The sequence below is a fragment of the Nipponia nippon genome, unplaced genomic scaffold (assembly GCF_047370975.1).
Source record: "Nipponia nippon isolate SJK-2023a ecotype South Korea unplaced genomic scaffold, ASM4737097v1 scaffold_16, whole genome shotgun sequence".
NCBI classification, from domain to species: Eukaryota; Metazoa; Chordata; class Aves; order Pelecaniformes; family Threskiornithidae; genus Nipponia; species Nipponia nippon.
Window position 1 is genome coordinate 9,643,735 of NW_028262332.1, and position 19,962 is coordinate 9,663,696.

At 62.2% G+C, this 19,962-nt stretch overlaps 1 protein-coding gene across 2 annotated transcripts in view; it reads left to right on the plus strand.

The window, feature by feature from the left end:
* NOTCH1 (notch receptor 1) overlaps positions 1 to 19,962 on the plus strand; it is a 44,272-nt gene that overhangs the window by 11,599 nt on the left and 12,711 nt on the right. For both annotated transcript variants that reach the window (XM_087753090.1, XM_087753091.1), the window contains exons 3-17: positions 7,901 to 8,163; positions 8,546 to 8,884; positions 12,211 to 12,333; positions 12,498 to 12,731; positions 12,875 to 13,030; positions 13,133 to 13,318; positions 13,772 to 13,885; positions 14,488 to 14,601; positions 15,651 to 15,884; positions 16,217 to 16,327; positions 17,108 to 17,300; positions 17,549 to 17,694; positions 18,026 to 18,139; positions 19,151 to 19,270; positions 19,618 to 19,770. In XM_087753090.1, coding sequence (XP_087609216.1) covers positions 7,901 to 8,163; positions 8,546 to 8,884; positions 12,211 to 12,333; positions 12,498 to 12,731; positions 12,875 to 13,030; positions 13,133 to 13,318; positions 13,772 to 13,885; positions 14,488 to 14,601; positions 15,651 to 15,884; positions 16,217 to 16,327; positions 17,108 to 17,300; positions 17,549 to 17,694; positions 18,026 to 18,139; positions 19,151 to 19,270; positions 19,618 to 19,770 — 2,600 coding nt within the window. The remainder of the gene's footprint in view (positions 1 to 7,900; positions 8,164 to 8,545; positions 8,885 to 12,210; positions 12,334 to 12,497; positions 12,732 to 12,874; positions 13,031 to 13,132; positions 13,319 to 13,771; positions 13,886 to 14,487; positions 14,602 to 15,650; positions 15,885 to 16,216; positions 16,328 to 17,107; positions 17,301 to 17,548; positions 17,695 to 18,025; positions 18,140 to 19,150; positions 19,271 to 19,617; positions 19,771 to 19,962) is intronic.

The following is a 19,962-nucleotide window of genomic DNA, read 5'->3' on the forward strand; positions in this document are numbered from 1 at the left end:
CTGCGTCGTGGCTGACGGAGGTGTTTGTGGGGCCATGCCGGCGCCGGTGTAGCGTGATGGGGCCAGCGGGAGCTTTGGGGTGCATCGCCCAGCCCCGGTGCCCCACGTGGGTGAGGGGGAGCTGGGCAGCCCTGCCTTGGCTCTCCTGGGAGCCGTGGCAAAGCCTTTGGTTTCTTAACGGACGCGTGTGCCAGAAACCACAGAGCAAAGCTGCAGGTGAGGCGCGGTAAGCCCGGCCGTGCCTGCTGCCGGGAGGGGGCTCAAGTGGCCCCTGCCAGCCCTGGGCTGCCAGGGCAGGAGGGAGCATCCACGGCCCCACGTGCCCCAGGGATGTCACGGCAGTGTCCAAAAGTGTTCCTCGTCTCCCTGTACCCATCTTCTTTCTGCTGGCTCCAGGGGTGCCGTGCCACCCCGAGCAGGGTGGGATGCCAGGGCAGGAGATGGGAGTGGACCATAGGGTGCTGAGCTGTGCTTTCCCAGCGGGACCGTTTTCCAGGCCTGTCTGCCTTCCACTGGCTCCGGACCGTGCTCCTGTGCTTGGCGGGGTGTTCCCAAGGCAGGCTGATGCCGCTGGGAAGCCATCCCATAGACATTTGTCCTCAGCTGCGGTCCCCGATGATGCTCCATGCAGGAACGCAGGAGGTGCTCGTGGGGAGGCAATGGAATAAGAATAAATGGATTAAGATGGAATGGGAAGATGCAGTAAGAAGCAGATCTCTCAGTGACACAGAGACATATCCCCGAGCACCAGCCCTTTCTCTGGTCGGACTGGAGCCGGGGGAGATCAGGGTTCCCCGGGCTGGCACGGAGCAAATGTGTCTTAGGGGGAAGGGTGTAACTTCAGGAGAAAGCTGGGGTGTTGCTTCCAGGCTGTGCCAGACGGGAAGCCACTGGCACAACTGGAAAAGTGACTCTTGTGCGTGGATGCCTGATGGAAAGCAAGCTTAACGCCCAGGGTCTGCAGCTGCTGGGGTTGCACAGGGGAAGGTGTGAAAGCAGGCAGTTGTGGTTCCCGTTCGTAAGCCCAAGGATGACGGTTACCCCGAGAGGTGTGGGGACGATGGGGTAGGGTCGTGTCACCGCTCTGCGGCAGGGAGCAGCGTGCAGTGGCTGTGGTCCTGTGTGCAGCTAAGGGAGACTCTCCTGCTGGTTATTTCTCCTTCCCTCAGCTGTTGCCAGCAAACATGTGAAATCCGAGTGTCCTGCTCACGTTCGGCCACTTCACTCCACAGGGTCCGGATTGCACTGGCACGGGCGCCCGCTTGGTCATGCAGCGTGTTTGCTGGTGCAAAGGGCTGTGTGGGTATGATGGTCCCTCAGTGGGGACCCTCTGCACCACGCAAGGTCACGGTCATGGTTTCTGAACTGGGGTGGCTCTGCCGGGGACTCTGGGGTGCAGGGAGGGCGGCTCGGCTGGGATGGCTGCTCCGGGCCATGGGTACCGCGGAGCAGAGAGCAGCATCCCCCCCAGCCCAGCCTGCACCTGGGGACAGGTGTCGGGGTGGGGGCTGCTGCCCCTGGTGGGGGAGACCCTGCACCCAGCGCCTGGGTTCGCTGCTGTCTCAGAGGCAGCAGGGACTCTCCTGGCCCTGTTAGTCTCAAGTACCCCCAAAACGGGGCTTGAGTAAAGACCCGAGCCTCCCCTCCTTGACTTTCCCACGGTGCTCATACCTTGGGGAAAACAACCGCGGCCGTTTATGCTTCCAGCAGATGAGGGTGAGGAAGAGGTTATGTGATAGCAGCGCAGATAAGAGACAGCCTGGATGCAGGGCCAGCGTCTGGGATGGGGCTCCCCACCAGCCCCCCGTCCCCTCCCGCGGACTGGGGCTGGCCCCTGGACCTGCCCTCCCATGGGATGGGGATGGGGGACAGCCCCTGCGTGTCCAGTGGCTGTGCTCCAGCTTACACCTGGTTTTCATTTTGCTTGTTGGTTGGTTTTGTGTGTTTTAAGCCTGAGGTGGGTTTTACCTCCAGCCCTGCCATGGTCTCAGCCCTTGGGAGGATGCCCTGGGGCCAGGCAGGAGAGCAGTGGGTGGTGTGAGTGCGGCCGTTCTCAACTGTGGGGTGATGCAGGCTGAGCCTCTGCTGAGTCCCCCCACCCAGGGCATCCCCCATGCACCCAGCATCTCTGAAACACCCCCCCAGGCCCCGGGCTGCACTTGTGCAGGGCTGACGCATCCCAAATTTGAACAAAGCCCCCGTGCCACCATGCGGGAGCCGTGCCGGGGCGGGGTGGGCTGCGAGAGCGCCTGGGTGTCATCTGTGCTGGCCGTGGCAGATGGCAGCTTAGCGCAGAAAGGAAAACATTAGTCTTGGGTCAGAGGTCGCAGAAACATCTGCCTCAGGATGCTTTCAGTGCCCGCATTGCTGCGGAGGGACAAAACCTGTTGCTGGTGGGTTGGAGGAAAAGCCTTGCGCGCCGCAAGTGGGGAGGGAGCGAACAAAGGGCCGGCAGCGCGCGCGGAGCCGCACGCATGGAGCAGCCGGCGTGGGGGCTGCAGGCTGGCGGGGGCCGGGACGGGCACCCCAACTCTGCCAGCGCTGCTCGCGGGGCGAGGGGGTGCTGGAAGCTGCAGCGCCTGGGCAAGCACGTGTGTAATGCAAAGCTGGGGCAGCGGCGTGGCAGCAGAGCTCGTTGGCTCTCTGATATTTTTGCGGCTCATTCATGCTTTTGATTATATGATCTGCCGAGCTTTTCTGGAGCCTTGCTGAAATAACTGCAGTGTTGGGCTGTCGTTTGTAACTTGTTGAGGATGTACAGCAGACACAACAAATGCACGTGCCCACACTGAGCAGATCCAGATTTGGCCTGGGCTCGGTGCTGGGAGCGGGGTGGGAATTCGGGACCGCTGTTCCCGTTCCCAGGCCATCCCCCGGGACTCGCTGTCTGACCTTGGACAAGGCCTTCTCCATCAGCCTTCACATCGCCCATGAATCGTGCTGGAGATTTATGGGTCGGGAGCGCGGTGCATTATTAATTGCGCCTCCCCCCTCACAGCAGTTTGTGCTCTGGGCGCGGGTGCTCGCTCGGGGCCGGCGTGGAGGGGGAAGATGCGTCGCAGCCCAGTGTCGTGGGAATCCAGCCCCCAGCCTCTGCCTAACCCCTCGAAACAATAAGCCACTAGGATGGACAGCATCCCCAGAGCTCAGGGGGGTGTAAATCGGTGTGTTGGCACCTGCAAGGAGCACATGCAGCATCCCCATCTGCAGGGATGGGGACCAGCTGCTGCATCGCTGTCCCCTGTCCTGCCTGGTGCCTCGGTGACAGCCCCAGTCCCTTGGTTAGGTCACATAGAAAACATCCTAGAAGTGAAGGGTTGTGAGACTGTCCGCTTTGACTTGCTCCTTGTGCCAGCACAGTGCTGGGAGAGGGAGCATCGTGCGTTGGAGCAGGGCTTGGCCATCACCAGGGTCGGGATGCCGTCACCCGGTGGGGTGCGTCGCGGCTGAGAGCGTTTGATGCCTATTCAGCAGGTTAATGAGTCAACGGAAACGTTTCTCAGCTGCATGCCCAGGGGAGGGAGAGACACCGGTATTTTTAGCCGTTCCTGCCTGGGTCGGGAATGGGGTGTGTGTCACACGTGAGGCTGGGAGCATGGCTGCGCTGGCCTCTCCGGGGATTTCATGGAGGCTCCTCAGGACCCCGGGGAGCTTGGCCGTCTTTCACTGCCTCAGAGCTGGTTTCTAATGGCCCTTCTGAGCTGTTTTGATCCTGGAGCACCCGCCCTGTCCTCTGCCAACACATATATCTATAATTAAAGCATAGCTTTAATGTCTCTTATGCTAATTTCCATAAGCTGCTTGGGGTTTGGTTTGGGTAGCCCTTGCTTGGGAAATGCCAAAGGAAAAACCACAGGGTGATCTTCACCTGGCTGAGCCTGCGGGGACGTCGCATCCACGTCTGCTCAGCTGGGAGTCCTGATGCCACCACCTGCTGGTATGTTTTTTATAGAAAATAAAGCTTAGCTTTCTGGGCTGAACTTTAGGAGAGGTTTTTAGCCCCTGGAGAAGTAGGTGGACGCACGATGTGGTTGCAGCACGGCTGGGAGCTGAGCCTGGCTCTGCTGAATCCAGCCTTTCCAGACCTGGGTGAGCTGAAAAATAACTACGTCTTGGGCTGGCCTTATTCTTCACCTGGTTTTTGATCTCTTGCTTTGCATGCGAGGCTTGTCTCCAGGCTTTCCTCTGCAGCCAGGACTCTCTAAAGCCATTGCGGTTGTTGGGCTTTTAAATGCAGCTCCCAAGTCTCCGGCTGTGAGTGAGCTCCAGGACCCACATGGGGAGGAAACAGTGAGATTCATCCCGTGGCTTCGGTCCGCAGCCATGCTCTTCCCTGCCTCGTCTCAGACTTGCTGTTGCAAACGTGGGCAGGAATAGCGTCGTTTCTGTGCAGAAGCATTTACAGATGATCCAGGAGCGGTGTCGAGGCTGCTGGGTGCGAGGCTGCCTGTGGGCATGTCCTGCACGCTGCTGTGTGCGAGCAGAGGAGCGTCTGGTGTCCTCATTTCATGCTCTTGCTGAGCAGCAATCTCTCTATCGTAATAGTGATATCCCTGCCATCAGAGACCTTTTGCTCTGAAACCTTGAAAAGAAACTGAGATGACTTAGAAACCGTGGATGGAGTTTGAGAGGGCTTTCCGAGCTGGGAGCTGGTGCGGTGTGTGCAGTGGGTATGCGAGGGCTGTCCCCGTCCCTGCCACGGCTGTGGTTGTGATTCAGGAGTCACCAGGCATCCACAGTGCTGCACAGCCCCGCTCTGCTGCAAACTCCTCCGTGGGTTATGGTGGTGACTACCGGATTTTAAGGGTGCCTGTGTTGTATTGCTTTTTTTCTGAAGAGTTGCTGCACCAGCACTTCTCAGTGGCTGGAAATACCCCCATGAAGGGAGGAGAAATGCCACGTGTGAGCGTACCCCGGTCCTGCCTGCCCACGTGTGCCCATCGCTCAGCTCAGCCCCTTTTGGCCAGGGCAGAACCGTGCCAAGCCCTTCCCTGGCGTCTGCCGCACCCTCCTCACTTCTTGAGCTGATTGCGTCCATAAACCAGCTCTTAAACAAGTAGAAAGCCATTTAAAAAAAAATAAAAATCTGCAAACTCCATGAAACTTGAGGGGTTTCCTGAAGTAAAAGCCTGGAAGGCACCCGGGCAGCCCAGTGGGCACAGGGCAGCCCCCAGCCCAGGCCCTGCCAGTGGCCCCAAGCCCCCTGTGCCTTCAGGCAGGGGCTCCCCTGCCCCCCAGGGAAGTTCCTCCGATCACTAATTAACCTCCTGGCTAATAACCATGCCCGGGCTCCTGGGCTCTGCTCCGGCTTCCCATCTGTGAGCTCAAACCACCGCTTGCCTGCACTGAAATTGGAAATGGTCCGAAAACTAATTGGGTGGGAGGGCTTTCAGCTCCTCGTCCCGGCCTCATTTAAGCCCCGCAGCACAGAAACCCCAACCCCAGCGACAGCCCCACCGGCCGCCCGGCTCAGCCTGGGATGCAGAGCATCGCCTCTTGGTCCCGGCTGCCCGTGGCGGCACCGCCGCGAGCCAAAGCCCGCGCCGTGGCGGTTCCCGCGCGCTCGGCGGTTCCCGCGCTGCCCCTAGGGCTCTTTGTCCAGCATCAATTTTTTTCTTACTTATTCCTTTTTTTTTTTTTTCGCCTTTTTCTCCTATTGGAGAATCTTGTGACGCTTCCCTGTCCACCAGCCGCCGCGAGAGCCCAGAGGATTGTTTTAAGAAAAAAAGCGTGTGTGGTGCGGGGAGGCGGGGGAGAGCAGTGCTTTCAACAGATGACTGCACACTTGAGCGGTTTGCCGGCGGCGTGCCTGTGCCGGCCGCCCGGGCCCCGCACAATGGCCCCTCTCAGGCGGCCGCGGCCCCAGCCCTCGCATTCCCTCGCGCGGGGCCGCGGCGCAGCCACCCAGAAGCGCCATCGCCCCACGGCCGCGGCGCCCAAGGCTCGGAGCCGCCGGCGAGCCGGGCATCGGCCGCGGGCGCCGGCAGCTGCTCTGCCTCATTAGGATGCACACCTGCTCCCCGCCGCCCTTTGTGTGCCGAGCAGATGCCCTGATTTATTATTATACACATTTTCTTTTTCATTTGGCCTGGATAATGCCGTCTCATTAACTCAAAATGTCTCCGAATCCTGACAAATTCTCACACAATCCCCAACAATGAAATCAGAATTGGGTTAAAAAAAAAAAAAAGTAGGGGAAAAGGAGAGGGGGAGTGGGGCTGAAACGTGGTCCTGCCGCCGGCATGGCACAGCAAAGCATGGCGCCTCTGGGTTGGGGCCGGCTGACGCTGGGGGTTTGCTGGCTGTGATTCACTGGAGGAGCCCCACGTTCTTGTTCTGGGGTTTGCAGGCTGGTGGGGTTTGTGGGTGAGTGCTCTGCTCTGTAGCCATGGGGCTGCAGCATTCCCCAGGACCCTCCCTGCCTGCCGCGGGAGCCTTGGAGGCCATGCACAAGGCTCAGGGACGCAAGGTCCCGACAGCTCGGGTGGCGACGGGTGCGAGTACATGGTGGGTGCCCTGAGCCCCAACCTACCAAAGCACAGTGGGGACCACAGTCCCCCAGGGCCCGGGTGCTGTTGTCTTCCTCAGCCATCACTCCGGCGGTGGTTACCTTACCCCGAGCTCGTGGCAGCTGCCCCCAGATTTATTTCTGCTCTCAAGGGCTCCGATAGCAGCTGGCAGCCCAGCATGAGCTGAGCACGGCGTGCCCTGCTCTGCTGCGGTGGCATTGCCATCGCGGTGTGGGACAGCAGCGTGCTGGCGTCGTCTCGCTCCTCCCACACCCTACTCGCGACGGCTGCTCGGCGCAGCCCAGCCAGGGCAGAAGATCCCCCTTTGGAAGCAGTGTAACGTGAGCAGAGCTGGTTAGGGACAAAATGCGTGGCATCTCCTGCTGCAGACGCGACGCAAGAGATGCTGCCTGGGAGGGTTTGCGCTGGGGAGGTGCTGAAGGGCCTTGTCCCCAGGATCTTCGTTGGATGTTGGGCGTACTCAGTCTCTGTGCACAGCTTTGCTCTGTCCTCCCTTTCCCGGGGGGCAGCTTCCCCCTCTGCGGGGTCCTTTGCCGGCCCCACGTCCTGCCCGGCCTCGCTGGGATTTGCCCTTGCGGTGTGTCCCCATCACCTGCCCCAGTCCTGCAGCAAGCAGTTGCTCCAGCCCTGCTGGCCAACAGTGACAGATGGTTGAGCCGGTGGCCGCGTCAGGAGGCCTTTTCTCAGGGCTCCCTCGCAGAGGGACGTGGCGGTCGGCGCCACTCGTCCCTCTTTGCGCAGAGTTTGTCATCGGGGAAGATCCTAGCTGGCTGCGAGGAGCAGGAATGTGTCCCACCTGCTACCAACCAATGCTGAGCCCATGTTTGATCATGTTTAAGTGATTTCTTAGGATGGAGGGAGGATAAAAATCACCCTGGTGGAGCAGGGACCCTGGTGCAGGCAGGGACAGGCAGGGGTGCAGGGCTATCCCCGTGCTGCTCAGCCCTGTGGGCCACTGCGGGGTTTCCTCTCCCTCAGGGTCTGTAGGGGCCCTGGGTTGGGTGCAGGTATGGGGTGCCCATTCCGGCTCCACCGCGTCCCCCCTTGTGCCTTGGTTTCCTCTTCATTAAGCGGGGGGGGGGGCAAAAAAAGCATGTTTTGATGAGAAGCAGGACGTCAGCGCTGGAGGCTGCGGCTTTGCAAGTCAGTGCAGGCCCCTCGATGGGGGACGCCTTTGTTCCTGGCGCCTCTTTCATCTTCCTCTTCTCAGCGTGGCCAGGGCAGAGCCTTGCAATTGCCAAACCCGACATGCTGGGATGTGGTGCAGGGTTGGGCTTGGGGAGGTATTCCCGGAGCCGGTCCCTGGGGTGGCTGGGTGTCCCCAGCCCCTTGGGGCCGATCCCACTGACGGCGTGTCTTGCCCCTGCCAGGTGTAGCAGTGCCCACGTGGGCGAGCGGTGCCAGCTGCCCAACCCCTGCCTGAGCTCCCCCTGCAAGAACGCCGGCACCTGCACCCCGGTGGTGCGTGGCAGCACCGTGGACTACACCTGCGCCTGCCGCCTGGGCTTCACCGACGAGCTCTGCCTGACGCCCCGCGACAACGTCTGCCTCAGCAACCCCTGCCGCAACGGGGGCACCTGCGATCTGCTGACGCTCAGCGAGTACAAGTGCCGCTGCCCGCCAGGGTGGTCAGGTGAGGCAGTGCCGACGCGTGACATGGGGCCACGGTGACCTAGCCCAGAGGGAGAAGGACAGCCTGTGACAGGGGTTGCTCCTGGAAAACCCGCCATGGATGGAGAAGGGCACTGCCTCTGATTTTGGCTTCCTCCAGGGCTGGGGGAAGGGTGGGGGGACGGTCTGCAAACCCAAGTTGAGGCTTGGGAGGGTCCCTGGCTGGGTGAGCTGCAAGCCTCCCGCACGGGTGAGGGTTTTACAGGGGCAGAGGTAGGGGGAATTAGTTGCACACCCCGTGAACGCAGTCCCAGAGCCGGGTCTGCACCCCAGCACAAAGATTGCTCCCACCGAGTGCCCGAGCTGCGGTTTGCATCCTTATCCTCCCTCCCTGCTCTCCCCAGGCAAAACCTGCCAGCAGGCTGACCCCTGTGCCTCCAACCCCTGCGCGAACGGGGGCCAGTGCGTCCCCTTCGAAGCCCACTACATCTGCCGGTGCACCGCCGGCTTCCACGGGCCCAACTGCAAGCAGGACGTGAACGAGTGCAACATCTCGCCGCTCGTCTGCAAGAATGGCGGGAGCTGCACCAACGAGGTGGGCACCTACCAGTGCTCCTGCAAGCCAGCGTACACCGGGCAGAACTGCGAGCACCCCTACGTGCCCTGCAACCCCTCGCCCTGCCAGAACGGGGGGACGTGCCGCCAGATCGGAGATACCACCTATGACTGCACGTGCCTGCCAGGTAGGGGCTGCCTCCGAGGTGGGGGACAGGGATAGGGGACCCTCTTGCAGCCCCTTTGCCCCCCCTAAACAAGTAGTGCCCGATCTTCCCCCAGGCTATGGCTCTGGGAGGGACAAAAACAAGGAGCTGTGGGCTCGCTGTGCCACGTGTGTTTGGGAAGACGTTGGGCAGCGATGCCCGAAGAGGAGAGGTCATCTGGGGGCTTTTTATACTTGGTGATTCACCAAAATAGCTCTTCCAAAACAACGGTTTCAGCAGAGGCCCCTGTGCGGATGCTCATATTCCAGAATAAGAGTGCCTTTTTCCGCTTTAGCTTAATCCACTTCCAGAATGGAATAATTAGCCCGGAATAGCTATTTTGGAAAGTTTCCGAGTGTGAACGGAGTTGGGGAAGGGAGACGCTCTCTGTGCTCGCTGCTGCTCCCTCCGGCAAGCGCCGGAGCAGCCCAGCCGAATTACAGCCTCTGAAATGAAGGGCTCCTGCAGGAGGGGGCCCGGTGGGGGCTGTCCTGGGAGCTCAGCACCCTATACAGGAGCGCAGCACCCTGCAAGGGAGCTTCACACCCTGCACGCCAGGGGAAGGAAAAGCGGCTGTGAAAGGGCCCCCTGACCCCAGCAAGCCCTTTTGCTTCTGCCCTCGAGCAGCGGTCTGCAGCGCGGTCGGGGCAGGGAGCGGAAGGGGCTGAGCGCAGCCCCACGCTCCCCCCGTCCCTGCAGTGGCTGGAGAAATGAAATAGCGAAGTTTCCTGCTGGCAGGTGGCCAGCGCAGCCCAGAGCCCCGCTGCCGCCTGGTGCAGCCACACACTCAGACCAGGCTGTGTTTGCTGGGGGGGCAGATGCCATTTCTCACCTGAGCCAGCCACGCTGGCCAGCTGCAGCGGGCGCGGAGGGGGTGCATCCATCCTCTCCCTTGGAAGGAAGCTGTGGGCAGTGCTAAGCTGCCTGAGAAGTCTCTCATGGGATTGCTTTAATCTCCTCTGGTCACCCATAGCCCCGCAGGGGCTGGGACAGGACAAGGGGTAGGTGGCTTCTCTGCTCTGCACCCTGGGCGGTGCTTGGCATCACTGCGGGGAGCCCCAGCCTCCCTCCGCTGTAGCTCCTGCCCCACCGCCACTGGGGACGTGGCATCGGGGCGGGGATGGGGTCTTCCAGCCGGCACAGACGTACTCGCATCCTGCTGGCAGCCCTGCCCGGTGCCAGGGGAAGATGCGCGATCCCCATGGGACAGCACAGGGGATCTCGTCTTGATCTCTGACACAGGCTCAGAGGTTCAATCACCTTCCCAAAGCTTTTGGCTGCAATAACTCGGGAGACTCATTAACCATCAAAAATACACAGGGCCTGCAAGATCTCTTGCTTCCCCTCCATGCCTGCTCACCCAGGCTGGAGCAAAGCTCCTGTCCTTAGGGGCAGTGAGGTGTTGGGGCTGACCAGGCGAGCACTGCCAGGGAAGGAAGGCTTTCCTTCCAGGATGAGCCAGTGCTGCCGGGAGCTCCCAGGGGCGATGCTCCGCGGGAAAAGTTCCAAGCCCTGGCCTGGCAGAGCGGCATTGCCACAGGGACGGGCAGGTGGAGGGGGCAGGAGGAGCGGCGCTGGCCCTGCCCTGCCGTTCCGCTGACGAGGCACTTTCTGCGGAGCAGCCCAAGCATCAGGCACGTTGGGATGAGGTATGGCCCTGGGGGAGCATCCTGATGGGGGGGGGATTGGTGCTTTCATGCCCAACTGCGGCTTCGTGGGCTGCTTCCAGGAGATTTGCATGCTGCACAAGCTGGTTCACCTCCCACGGGGTGGCATGGCACGGTCCCTGCTCCGGGGAGACAAGGGGTCCCTCGGTACCTCCGCCCTGGCTCGATGCAGGAGCTGCATCGGCTTTGGGCAGAGGCAGGAGGGACCGGGGGCTGTTTCTCATGATAAGAGGGTGATTGATACGCTGGTATGCAGCGCAGCAGACCTGAAACAATGTCCCCTTTTCATTCCCGGAGAGGCCTGGCCGTACCGGGTTTCTTCAAGTTAAACTAATCTCGGCTGTTTTTATCGTGCCATCGCTGTAGAATGTAACCCTGAGTTTAAAGTAATTGCAGTACTAATTACTCATTCGGATGGTTCAAAATGAGTTAATCCTGGTATCTAGGACATTGCTAGTTATTGCTGTTCAGTCTCAGCCCAGCTGCTTAAAAATGAGGTGCAAATCAATGTTATCTGCTCTGGACTCCTACCAGCAATCGTAAATAGCTGTTGCTGCTCCTCCTGTGATGGGGCTGAGGCTACGGGGGAGAGGAAAGCACGGCCCTTTGGAGAGAGTGAGGGGAAAACCCCCAGCTGGGCCAGGGTCTGGGGTCCCACAGAGGATGAGCCTGGGCCCCCGGTCCCTTCCCCACGGAGGCGGAGGTGACGGAGCTGCCTGCACGGGGGAGCAGCCTGGTCTGGACCTGCCAAACGCCTTGGGGAGTTTGGGGGAGCTGCATGTGCACGCCGGCACGGCGGGGAGCTGCCGCGGGCTGGCATTGCTGTCCCGACCCCGAGCACCTGGGTGGGCTGGGAAGGCTGACGCCTGATGGCGGCTGGGTCAGGGTCTTTGAGAGTCTTACGAAATGCAGCTCTTAACCCAAGTGGCAGTTGGAGGGGGACGGGGTGGCATGGCAGATGCCCCAAGAAGGGCCTGGCCATTTCATTTCTGCTGCAGACGCTGCAGGGAGAGGCCGGGGGCGGCGCGGTTTCCATGCATGCCACGCTATCAGGTGGAGGCGATAACATAAATCCAAGCAGCCAGGCTCAGCACACGAGAGGCGGGCTGGGATTAGCGCAGCGCCGCGTGGGGCGGTGGTTCACCCTGCCAGGGACTTGGATCCCGCTCCGGGGGACGCGCTGCTGATGAGGCTCTTTACATGTGAAATTAAAAGTCAGTGATTCAGCACCGGGTGCCGCAAGCCTTTGTGGGAGCAGCCCTGGTTCATCCTGGCTTACCGTGGAGCCGGATCCTCTGCTGCTCGGAGCAAGTGTCTCCAGAGCCGGGGGCTTTGGCAGGCGAGCCCCATGCCGGGGACGCCCCGTCTGCCCTGCACGGAGGAAGCCACCGCCACTTGCCAGGCTCTGGCGATGCTGCCCTGGCAGGGAAACCTGCGCAGCAGACCCAAGCCCCGGCAGAGGTGGGACAGGGCTAGGGATGAAACCCAGCGGCTGGCTTCAAAGTTGGGCTGGGAGCGCCTGGCACACGCTCGGCACCTGATAACGAGCAACCTGCCATCGGTGGGGGGGTGGCAGGGGACTGAGGCAGTGGCACGGCCGGTTGGTCAGTCGGCATCATGGCAGACATCTCCTCTGCACAGGGTTCACAGGCCAGAACTGTGAGGAGAACATCAATGACTGTCCGGGCAACAACTGCAAGAATGGGGGCACCTGCGTGGACGGTGTCAACACCTACAACTGCCAGTGCCCACCCGAGTGGACAGGTAACGCCACCACCGGCAGTGAGGGTGGCAGGGGGCTGGGCTGGCAGGATGGATCCTGCCCCTGGGGACTGGGTGGGGAGAGATGTCCTGCTCCGCAGCAATGCTCGTGGAGCCTGCGGGAGCTGGGCAGCGCCAGCCTCATGCAGGTACCCTGTCCCCGGCAGGTCAGTACTGCACTGAAGACGTGGACGAGTGCCAGCTGATGCCCAATGCCTGCCAGAACGGGGGCACCTGCCACAACAACCATGGCGGCTACAACTGCGTCTGCGTCAACGGCTGGACGGGCGAGGACTGCAGTGAGAACATTGACGACTGTGCCATGGCCGCCTGCTTCCACGGGGCCACCTGCCACGACCGCGTAGCCTCCTTCTACTGCGAGTGCCCCCACGGCCGCACAGGTGAGGCCCCATCCCATCTTGCCCCCTGCTCGCAGTGCAGGGTGGCGGCTCCCCGCATGTCCCCTGGCTCCTAGCTGAGGTCTTGGTGCATGATGATTTGTGTGCCCAGCACCCTTGACGTGCACCTGCCTTTTGCTGCCCAGGTTTGCTGTGCCACCTCGACGACGCCTGCATCAGCAATCCCTGCAACGAGGGCTCCAACTGCGACACCAACCCCGTCAACGGCAAAGCCATCTGCACGTGTCCTTCGGGATATATGGGGCCAGCCTGCAACCAGGACGTGGACGAGTGCTCGCTGGGTGAGCACCGGGGCTGAGCTCACATGGGTGGCAGAGGAGCAGCTGGGGAAAGCGCCGGTGCAGCCGGGAGCGTGTCCTGTGAGCTGCACTTGTGTGTTGCAGGAGCCAACCCTTGCGAGCACGCAGGAAAATGCATCAACACCCAGGGGTCCTTCCAGTGCCAGTGCCTGCAGGGCTACTCAGGCCCTCGCTGCGAGATCGACGTCAACGAGTGCCTCTCCAACCCCTGCCAGAATGATGCCACCTGCCTGGACCAGATTGGGGAGTTCCAGTGCATCTGCATGCCCGGTGGGTGGGCGGCCCTGCAGACCCCTGCCCTGGTGCTGGGTGCGGGTGGCGGGAGGGCTCTGCGTGCCCCTGAGCTTCAGCTTGGTGTTGGTTTGGGTAAGAAGCCGTGGGAGGCATGTGTGCCTGGCGACAGCACCGAAAAGAAAGAGCTTGGTAAAGATTGCACAGTCTCCTGCAGCAGTGGGAGGACGGGAGGTGAGAGTTGGGCACCATCAGCCCTGCTCTGGACTCCTCTTCCCAACCTTGCTGGCTTGGATCAAGCCAAGGGCAGGGAGATCCAAGGTGGACAACCATGGAGCAGCCTGTGCATCAGGTCCCACCACCTGTAGCACAGCTCCTGAGCTGCCTTTGTAAAGACGGGGGGACCAAATGCACCTTGGTGTAACCTGCCTGTCCTGCACGTTGTGCCGGCCCCGTGCCGTGCTGCTGATGGTGTGCCGGGTCTCTCCGCAGGTTACGAGGGGGTTTACTGCGAGATCAACACGGACGAATGCGCCAGCAGCCCCTGCCTGCACAACGGCAACTGCCTCGACAAGATCAACGAGTTCCACTGCGAGTGCCCCACTGGTACGTGGTGTCCGTCCCACTGCCATTGCAGAGGAAACAAAGCCATGATGCATCCCAGCTTGAGCTGGGAAAGAGCTGAAAATGGGCTCCTTAAATTCAGAGGCGCCCCCCCGAAAATGGGGAGAGGGGACTGAGCACCTCTCGGCGCTTTTGGTGGGGGATTCCCCCGTTGCGGTGAGGGGCTGAGCCCCACGCAGGCGATGCTGCTCCAGGTTGGCCCATGGGAGAGGGGAAGGAGGATTAAACCCCACGGCTTTGCACTTGAAAAGGCCTCTCTTTGGGAAGGAGGGCTGGGGGCCGGGGGGGCCGCACCAGCAGCTTTGAATGCGGTGTCAAAGTCACGGGGTGGAGCGGAGAATGGGTAGACGGTTAATCTGTGAAAGGAGGTTTTGAAGTTCAGAGACTTTGCTCCTCTAGAGATGTAAATAAGATGCTCTCAATGGCGGGTCGCAGCCCCGCATTCAGGGCCCCCAGCAGCCGTCCCCATGGAAACACGGCGCCCCGACCGGGACGTGGGGGACCCGGCGGGATCTGCCCAGCGGTGGGGGAAGGCTGGCGGGTCCGGCCATTGCGCCGGGACATGACTTCTCCCTCCGTTCCAGGCTTCAACGGGCACCTGTGCCAGTTCGACATCGATGAGTGCGCCAGCACCCCCTGCAAGAACGGCGCCAAGTGCGTGGACGGCCCCAACACCTACAGCTGCGAGTGCACCGAAGGTGAGGGGTCCCTGCATCCCGGGGGGCTCCGGGGGTCCCACCCTGCCAGGCAGGAACAAGCCACCTTCTGCCCCGTGATGTGCCATAAAACCATGTTGCCGAATTATTAACAAGTGCCCACCTCCCCATGCACCTGCCGTGGGGGGTGTCCCCGAACCCCGTGGCAGCGGGGATGGTCCCTGTGATGTGACTCCCATGGGGCAGGTCTGTCCCTTTCCCAGGCGTCGGCGGAGTGAGTCGAGCCCCGCTGCCCGCCGGGCCTGGAGCCGGGCGTAACGAGCCCAGCGCTTGTTAGGTGTGGCCCTGCAGCAGCCGTCCCGCCGTGCTCCCCGCCTCAGCGGCAGGCGGCAGCGAGGGGGAAGGCAGGAAGGAAGGAATAAAGCTGCCTCTATGGGGGCGCAAGGTGCAGGGCTGCGGGGGCTCGCCGACCAAAACCCAAGGAGCGGTTGCACAAAATGATGACTTGAGCCCTGGTGGCAAACAGTGGCTCTTTTGTGGAGCAGCTCCCGCCAGAAATCTTCCAGCTGAATGGCCTCTAATTAGTGTCTTGCTAATGCCAAGCCCCGATGAAAAGCTGCTATGTGGGCTTGGCGGGGTCTAGTCAAAGCTGTACTTTGTCCTCAGCTCTCCACCCCCAAACCCGGTGGGGAGGGAGCTGGCCAGGAGAATAGGATCTGCCGGGGGGGTTATTATTCGGGGGTGCCTGCGGCTGGCCCCCCCGCACACTCCGGGACGAGCCACGGGCGAGCGCGGGGCCCCGCTCCTGAGCTGAGGCGGCTTAATGCGGGTCATTGTGCACCCCGGGACAAAGCCCGCGAGCCGGGGTCTGACCAGCCCCGCCGCCGGCGCACCAGGGTGCTCCCCTGCCTGCGCCCCGCTCCCGGGGGTCCCGGGGCTCACGGCGGGGCGGGTGGGCAGGTCAAGCCACCCCGGTGCACTGCCTCGCACCTGACCAGGCTGGGAAGGAGAGTCCCCCATCCTCACCCCGCATCCCCCATCCTCACCCCGTGTCCCCCATCCTGACCCTGTGTCCCTCCCGCTGGTGGCAGGTTTCTCAGGCACTCACTGCGAGATCGACATCGATGAGTGCGACCCTGACCCGTGCCACTACGGCACCTGCAAGGACAGCATCGCTGCCTTCACCTGCCTCTGCCAGCCCGGCTACACGGGCCACCGCTGCGACATCAACATCAATGAGTGCCAGAGCCAGCCCTGCAAAAACGGAGGGACCTGCCAGGACAGGAACAACGCCTACAACTGCCTCTGCCTCAAAGGGACCACGGGTGAGCAGGAGGGACCCCCCCGGGGGCTCCACACAGGTCAGCCATGCTGTGCGGCACCCCGGTCCCATCCCTGTCCCTGGGCGGGTTGGCCCTGGGCCTCCGCTAGCAACCGCCCTGATGCCGGGGCTGGCCTGGGGCGTCCTGGGTGAGGGCAAGTTCCTCCGGTTTGGTGCCCGGCTCTTGCAGGACCCACGCCCCAGCCGGGAGCTGGGGAGACGCTTGTGGTGGAGACGCTTTGTTGTGGAGCGGCAGCAGCAGTCGGTGCCGGCAGGCTTCATTTTGCCTCGTCAGCAGGGCTGGGGACCCCCTAACAGCACCACTCTCCTCCCCAGGGCCCAACTGCGAGATCAACCTGGATGACTGCGCCAGCAGCCCCTGTGACTACGGCAAGTGCATCGACAAGATCAATGGCTACGAGTGCACCTGCGAGCCAGGGTACACAGGTGAGAGCAGGGCATGGCGGCCACCGTGGCACCCTGGGGACCTGGTCCAGGTCCAGCCTCATGCCGGGGAGCCTTGGGATGTTCCCTGTTCCCGTGGCGATGCAGAGATGCCTGCAGCTGGCGGTGCCCCACGCAGCCAGGGCGAGGGTGCAGCGAGGAGGGGAGACGCTGCCATCCCACTTGCCAGAGGTTTTGCACCCTCCAGTGCTCCTGCTTGCTCAGGAGGGTGACCCCGGCTCAGACCTAAATCAAAGGGGTGTCTGGTGCTGTGAATTCGACTCCCGCTGCGCCCACTCCCATGGGTATCAGGTTGCCGCCTTGTCCGACTGGTTTGTTTGATCACTGCTGGAAATGGCGGAGGGCTTTGATGGGAGCAGCCCCCCCCCTCCCGCTCACGCGGCCCCTTGTCCTCCTGCCCGCCGGGAGCCACAATAAAGCCTGACTTTGTCGGCCACGGCAGGTAGGGTTACAGGCTGAAACCGGCTCCCTACGTTATTCCCTCCTGGACCAAATGAGCCCAGGGCATGGCCTCTTCCCAGTCACATTTAATTAAGCCAGGTGGGCAATGCAGGGGTGTGAAGTCACCCTACCCGGAGGGCAGCCCGCTCCTACATGGCCGGCACACATGTACCCAGAGATTTGAGCCTCTGGCAGCCGTTCCCTGGGTGGCTGGAGGGGGACCTGGCCGGTGGGTGCCCCCCGGGAGGCGACGCACGCCCACCGTGCCGTGCCATGCATCCTATGGGGTAGCGTTTCATCGCCCCCCCGTCCCTTTCCCAGGGCACATGTGCAACATCAACATCGACGAGTGCTCCAGCAACCCCTGCCACAATGGGGGCACGTGCAAGGATGGCATCAACGGCTTCACCTGCCTCTGCCCCGAGGGCTTCCACGACCCCAAGTGCCTGTCCGAAGTGAACGAGTGCAACAGCAACCCCTGCATCCACGGGAAATGCCACGACGGGCTGAATGGGTAGGCTGGAGGGTGCAGGGGCTACTGGAGGGCTGCTGGGACCAAAGGGCCACCCAGCAAAGTCAGGGTTAGAGTCAGGGTGAGCAGCCGTCCCCCGTGCTGGTGCTCGTCTGTGCTAGTGCCAGAGGATGATTCCCTGCAGGGGCACAGTTAGGAGCCAGGGTTTGCTGGGTAAATGATGGCTGGTGGAGCCAGGAGGGCCAGGTCGGACCAGATCCTGTGCTTTATGCCCCAATTTTTCCCTAAAGCTACAGGTGTGACTGCGACCCAGGCTGGAGTGGGACAAACTGCGACATTAACAATAACGAGTGTGAATCCAATCCCTGCATGAACGGTGGCACCTGCAAGGACATGACCAGTGGCTACATCTGCACCTGCAGGGAGGGCTTCAGCGGTAAGGGTGCAGCCAGGGACGCTGCCCCATCCCTCCCGCGCCGGGGCCTGGGTGGGAGCTGTGGGTGGGCGTCCCCATGATGCTAGGTGGGCTGGAGGCTTCGCTGTGGGGATGGTGGAGACCCCAGGTCTGGTTGGGACAAGTGGCAGTGCAGCCAGCATGGGGACCCTCAGCAGATTTTGGGTGCCCGTGGCTGGAGCTGAGAGCAGGAGGCTCTTTCAGGGCGATGGGTGGGCCGTTGCCATTGTCACCACGTCCCCACTGTACCCTCAGCCCCTTCCCACCAGCACACCTCCATCACAGCTGCTTTTGTCTATTTTTCTTAATGCAGGACCCAACTGCCAGACCAATATCAACGAATGCGCTTCCAACCCCTGCCTGAACCAGGGCACATGCATTGACGACGTCGCTGGCTACACCTGCAACTGCCTCCTGCCCTACACAGGTGAGGGGGAGCGCCCCATGCCCCCCCAGGCCCTCGCCAGGGCTCCGCGGGGCTGCTGCTTCGAGTGTGACAGCAAATCGGTCCCTCTGCGCGTGCAACGAGCCGGCATCAAGCGCAGAGGCTTCCCTCACACTGCCCTGCCGTGGGGCTGCCCACAGCTGCAGCTCCACCTCCCTGTGCCATGGCGCAGCTGGAGGAAATTTGGAGGAGCTTTGGGCAGTGGCCAGCCAGAGCTTCCTCCCTTCTCCTCCTCCTCCTCCTCCTCCTGGAGGGCACCGAGGCAGTGGCTCGGCCTCGGCCGCAGCCTGCACCCGGGGCAGCAGCACCAGGCGGCCGCCCCACTCACACCCCACCGCCCTGGGGGGTCGGTGCTGCCAGTGGCCCCGTTCTCCTGCCATGATGCTTGTGCTGGAAAAAGCAAGCCGAGGCTGAGGGGCTGGGGGTTTCTGCTGAGCCAATTCCTGTTTGCCGGCCTCCCGCTTCCGCTCGCGCAGAGCGGCAACTGGTGCACAATTGCAGGAAGCCGTGAGCCGTTTCCTGCCCTCAGCAGTGGCCATAGAAACCCCTGGGGGGACGGGGACGGGGCAGGCAGGGAGGGGAAGGCTCTGGAAAATAGCAAAGGCCAGTTCAGGAGATACTGGCTGACAAGGAAGATAAGGGTTCGGAGGGAACGTGTCCCTTGGCTGGACATAAACAGGAAAAGCGGCTGAGAGGGACAGGGGGGAGCACAAGGGGGGAAAGACACCCTGAACGGCGCTTCCCTGCCAAAGGAAGTGCGCAGCGCTGTAATGCAGCCCAGATTGCCAAGGCTTAAAGGATTCGTGTGGGGCCCGGAGTCATGGGGGACCAGGGATGGAGGAGATGGCCCCAGGTGGGCTGCCCTGGGGCAGTGGGGAAGCCCAGGGTGTGCCCCAGGGCTGGCAGCAGCCCAGGGCGGGCGACGGGGTTAGCAGGGTCTTGGGCCACCCGTTGTTTTGGAGAGCGTGTCAGCGGGTGCTTTTGCCTGTGCAGGAGCCACCTGCGAGGACGTGCTGGCCCCCTGCGCCGGCGGCCCCTGCAAGAATGGTGGCGAGTGCCGGGAGTCAGAGGACTACAAGAGCTTCTCCTGCAGTTGCCCTTCTGGCTGGCAAGGTAGGGGCATGGCCCGGCTGGGGGTTCAGCACACCAGCTCCCCCGGCACTCCTCTCTCCTTGGCAGCTCAGGGAGTGAAAGATGGAGGGGAGGGAGCGTGGCTGGGGAGCAGTGGGCAGGTGGCTGCCTGCGTGCCCTGCCAGATGGGAGCAGCCCTGCACAGTGCCCAGTCTCGGGGAGGGTCCTGACCTGCCCACGGCTCAGCCGAGTGGACGGGACACTGCCGTCACCCACACTCCTTGGTGAGGGTGGTTTGCTGTGAGCGGCACCCAAGATGTCGTCGTTGTCCCCGGGGATTTTGCCAGTGCCGCCAGCCCACACGGTCCCTGTCCCGCTCTGTCCTGCAGGTCAGACGTGCGAGATCGACATCAACGAGTGCGTGAAGAGCCCCTGCCGCAACGGGGCCACATGCCAGAACACCAACGGGAGCTACCGCTGCGCCTGCAGGACTGGCTTCACCGGCCGCAACTGCGACACTGACATTGACGACTGCAAGCCCAGTAAGAGCAGGGGCCGCTCCGGGGACTGTGCTCAGCCTGGTCCCGAGCCGTCAGCTTCTCTGCCCCTCCTGGGGCTGGGATCCTCATCCCTGGGCGTGGGCAAGCCCTGTCCGCTGCTTTGGCCTGGGCCATGCTGCAAGCCCTGCTTGGGCTTTTGGGCATCTCAAGCATATGCCAAGTCAAGCTGCGTCA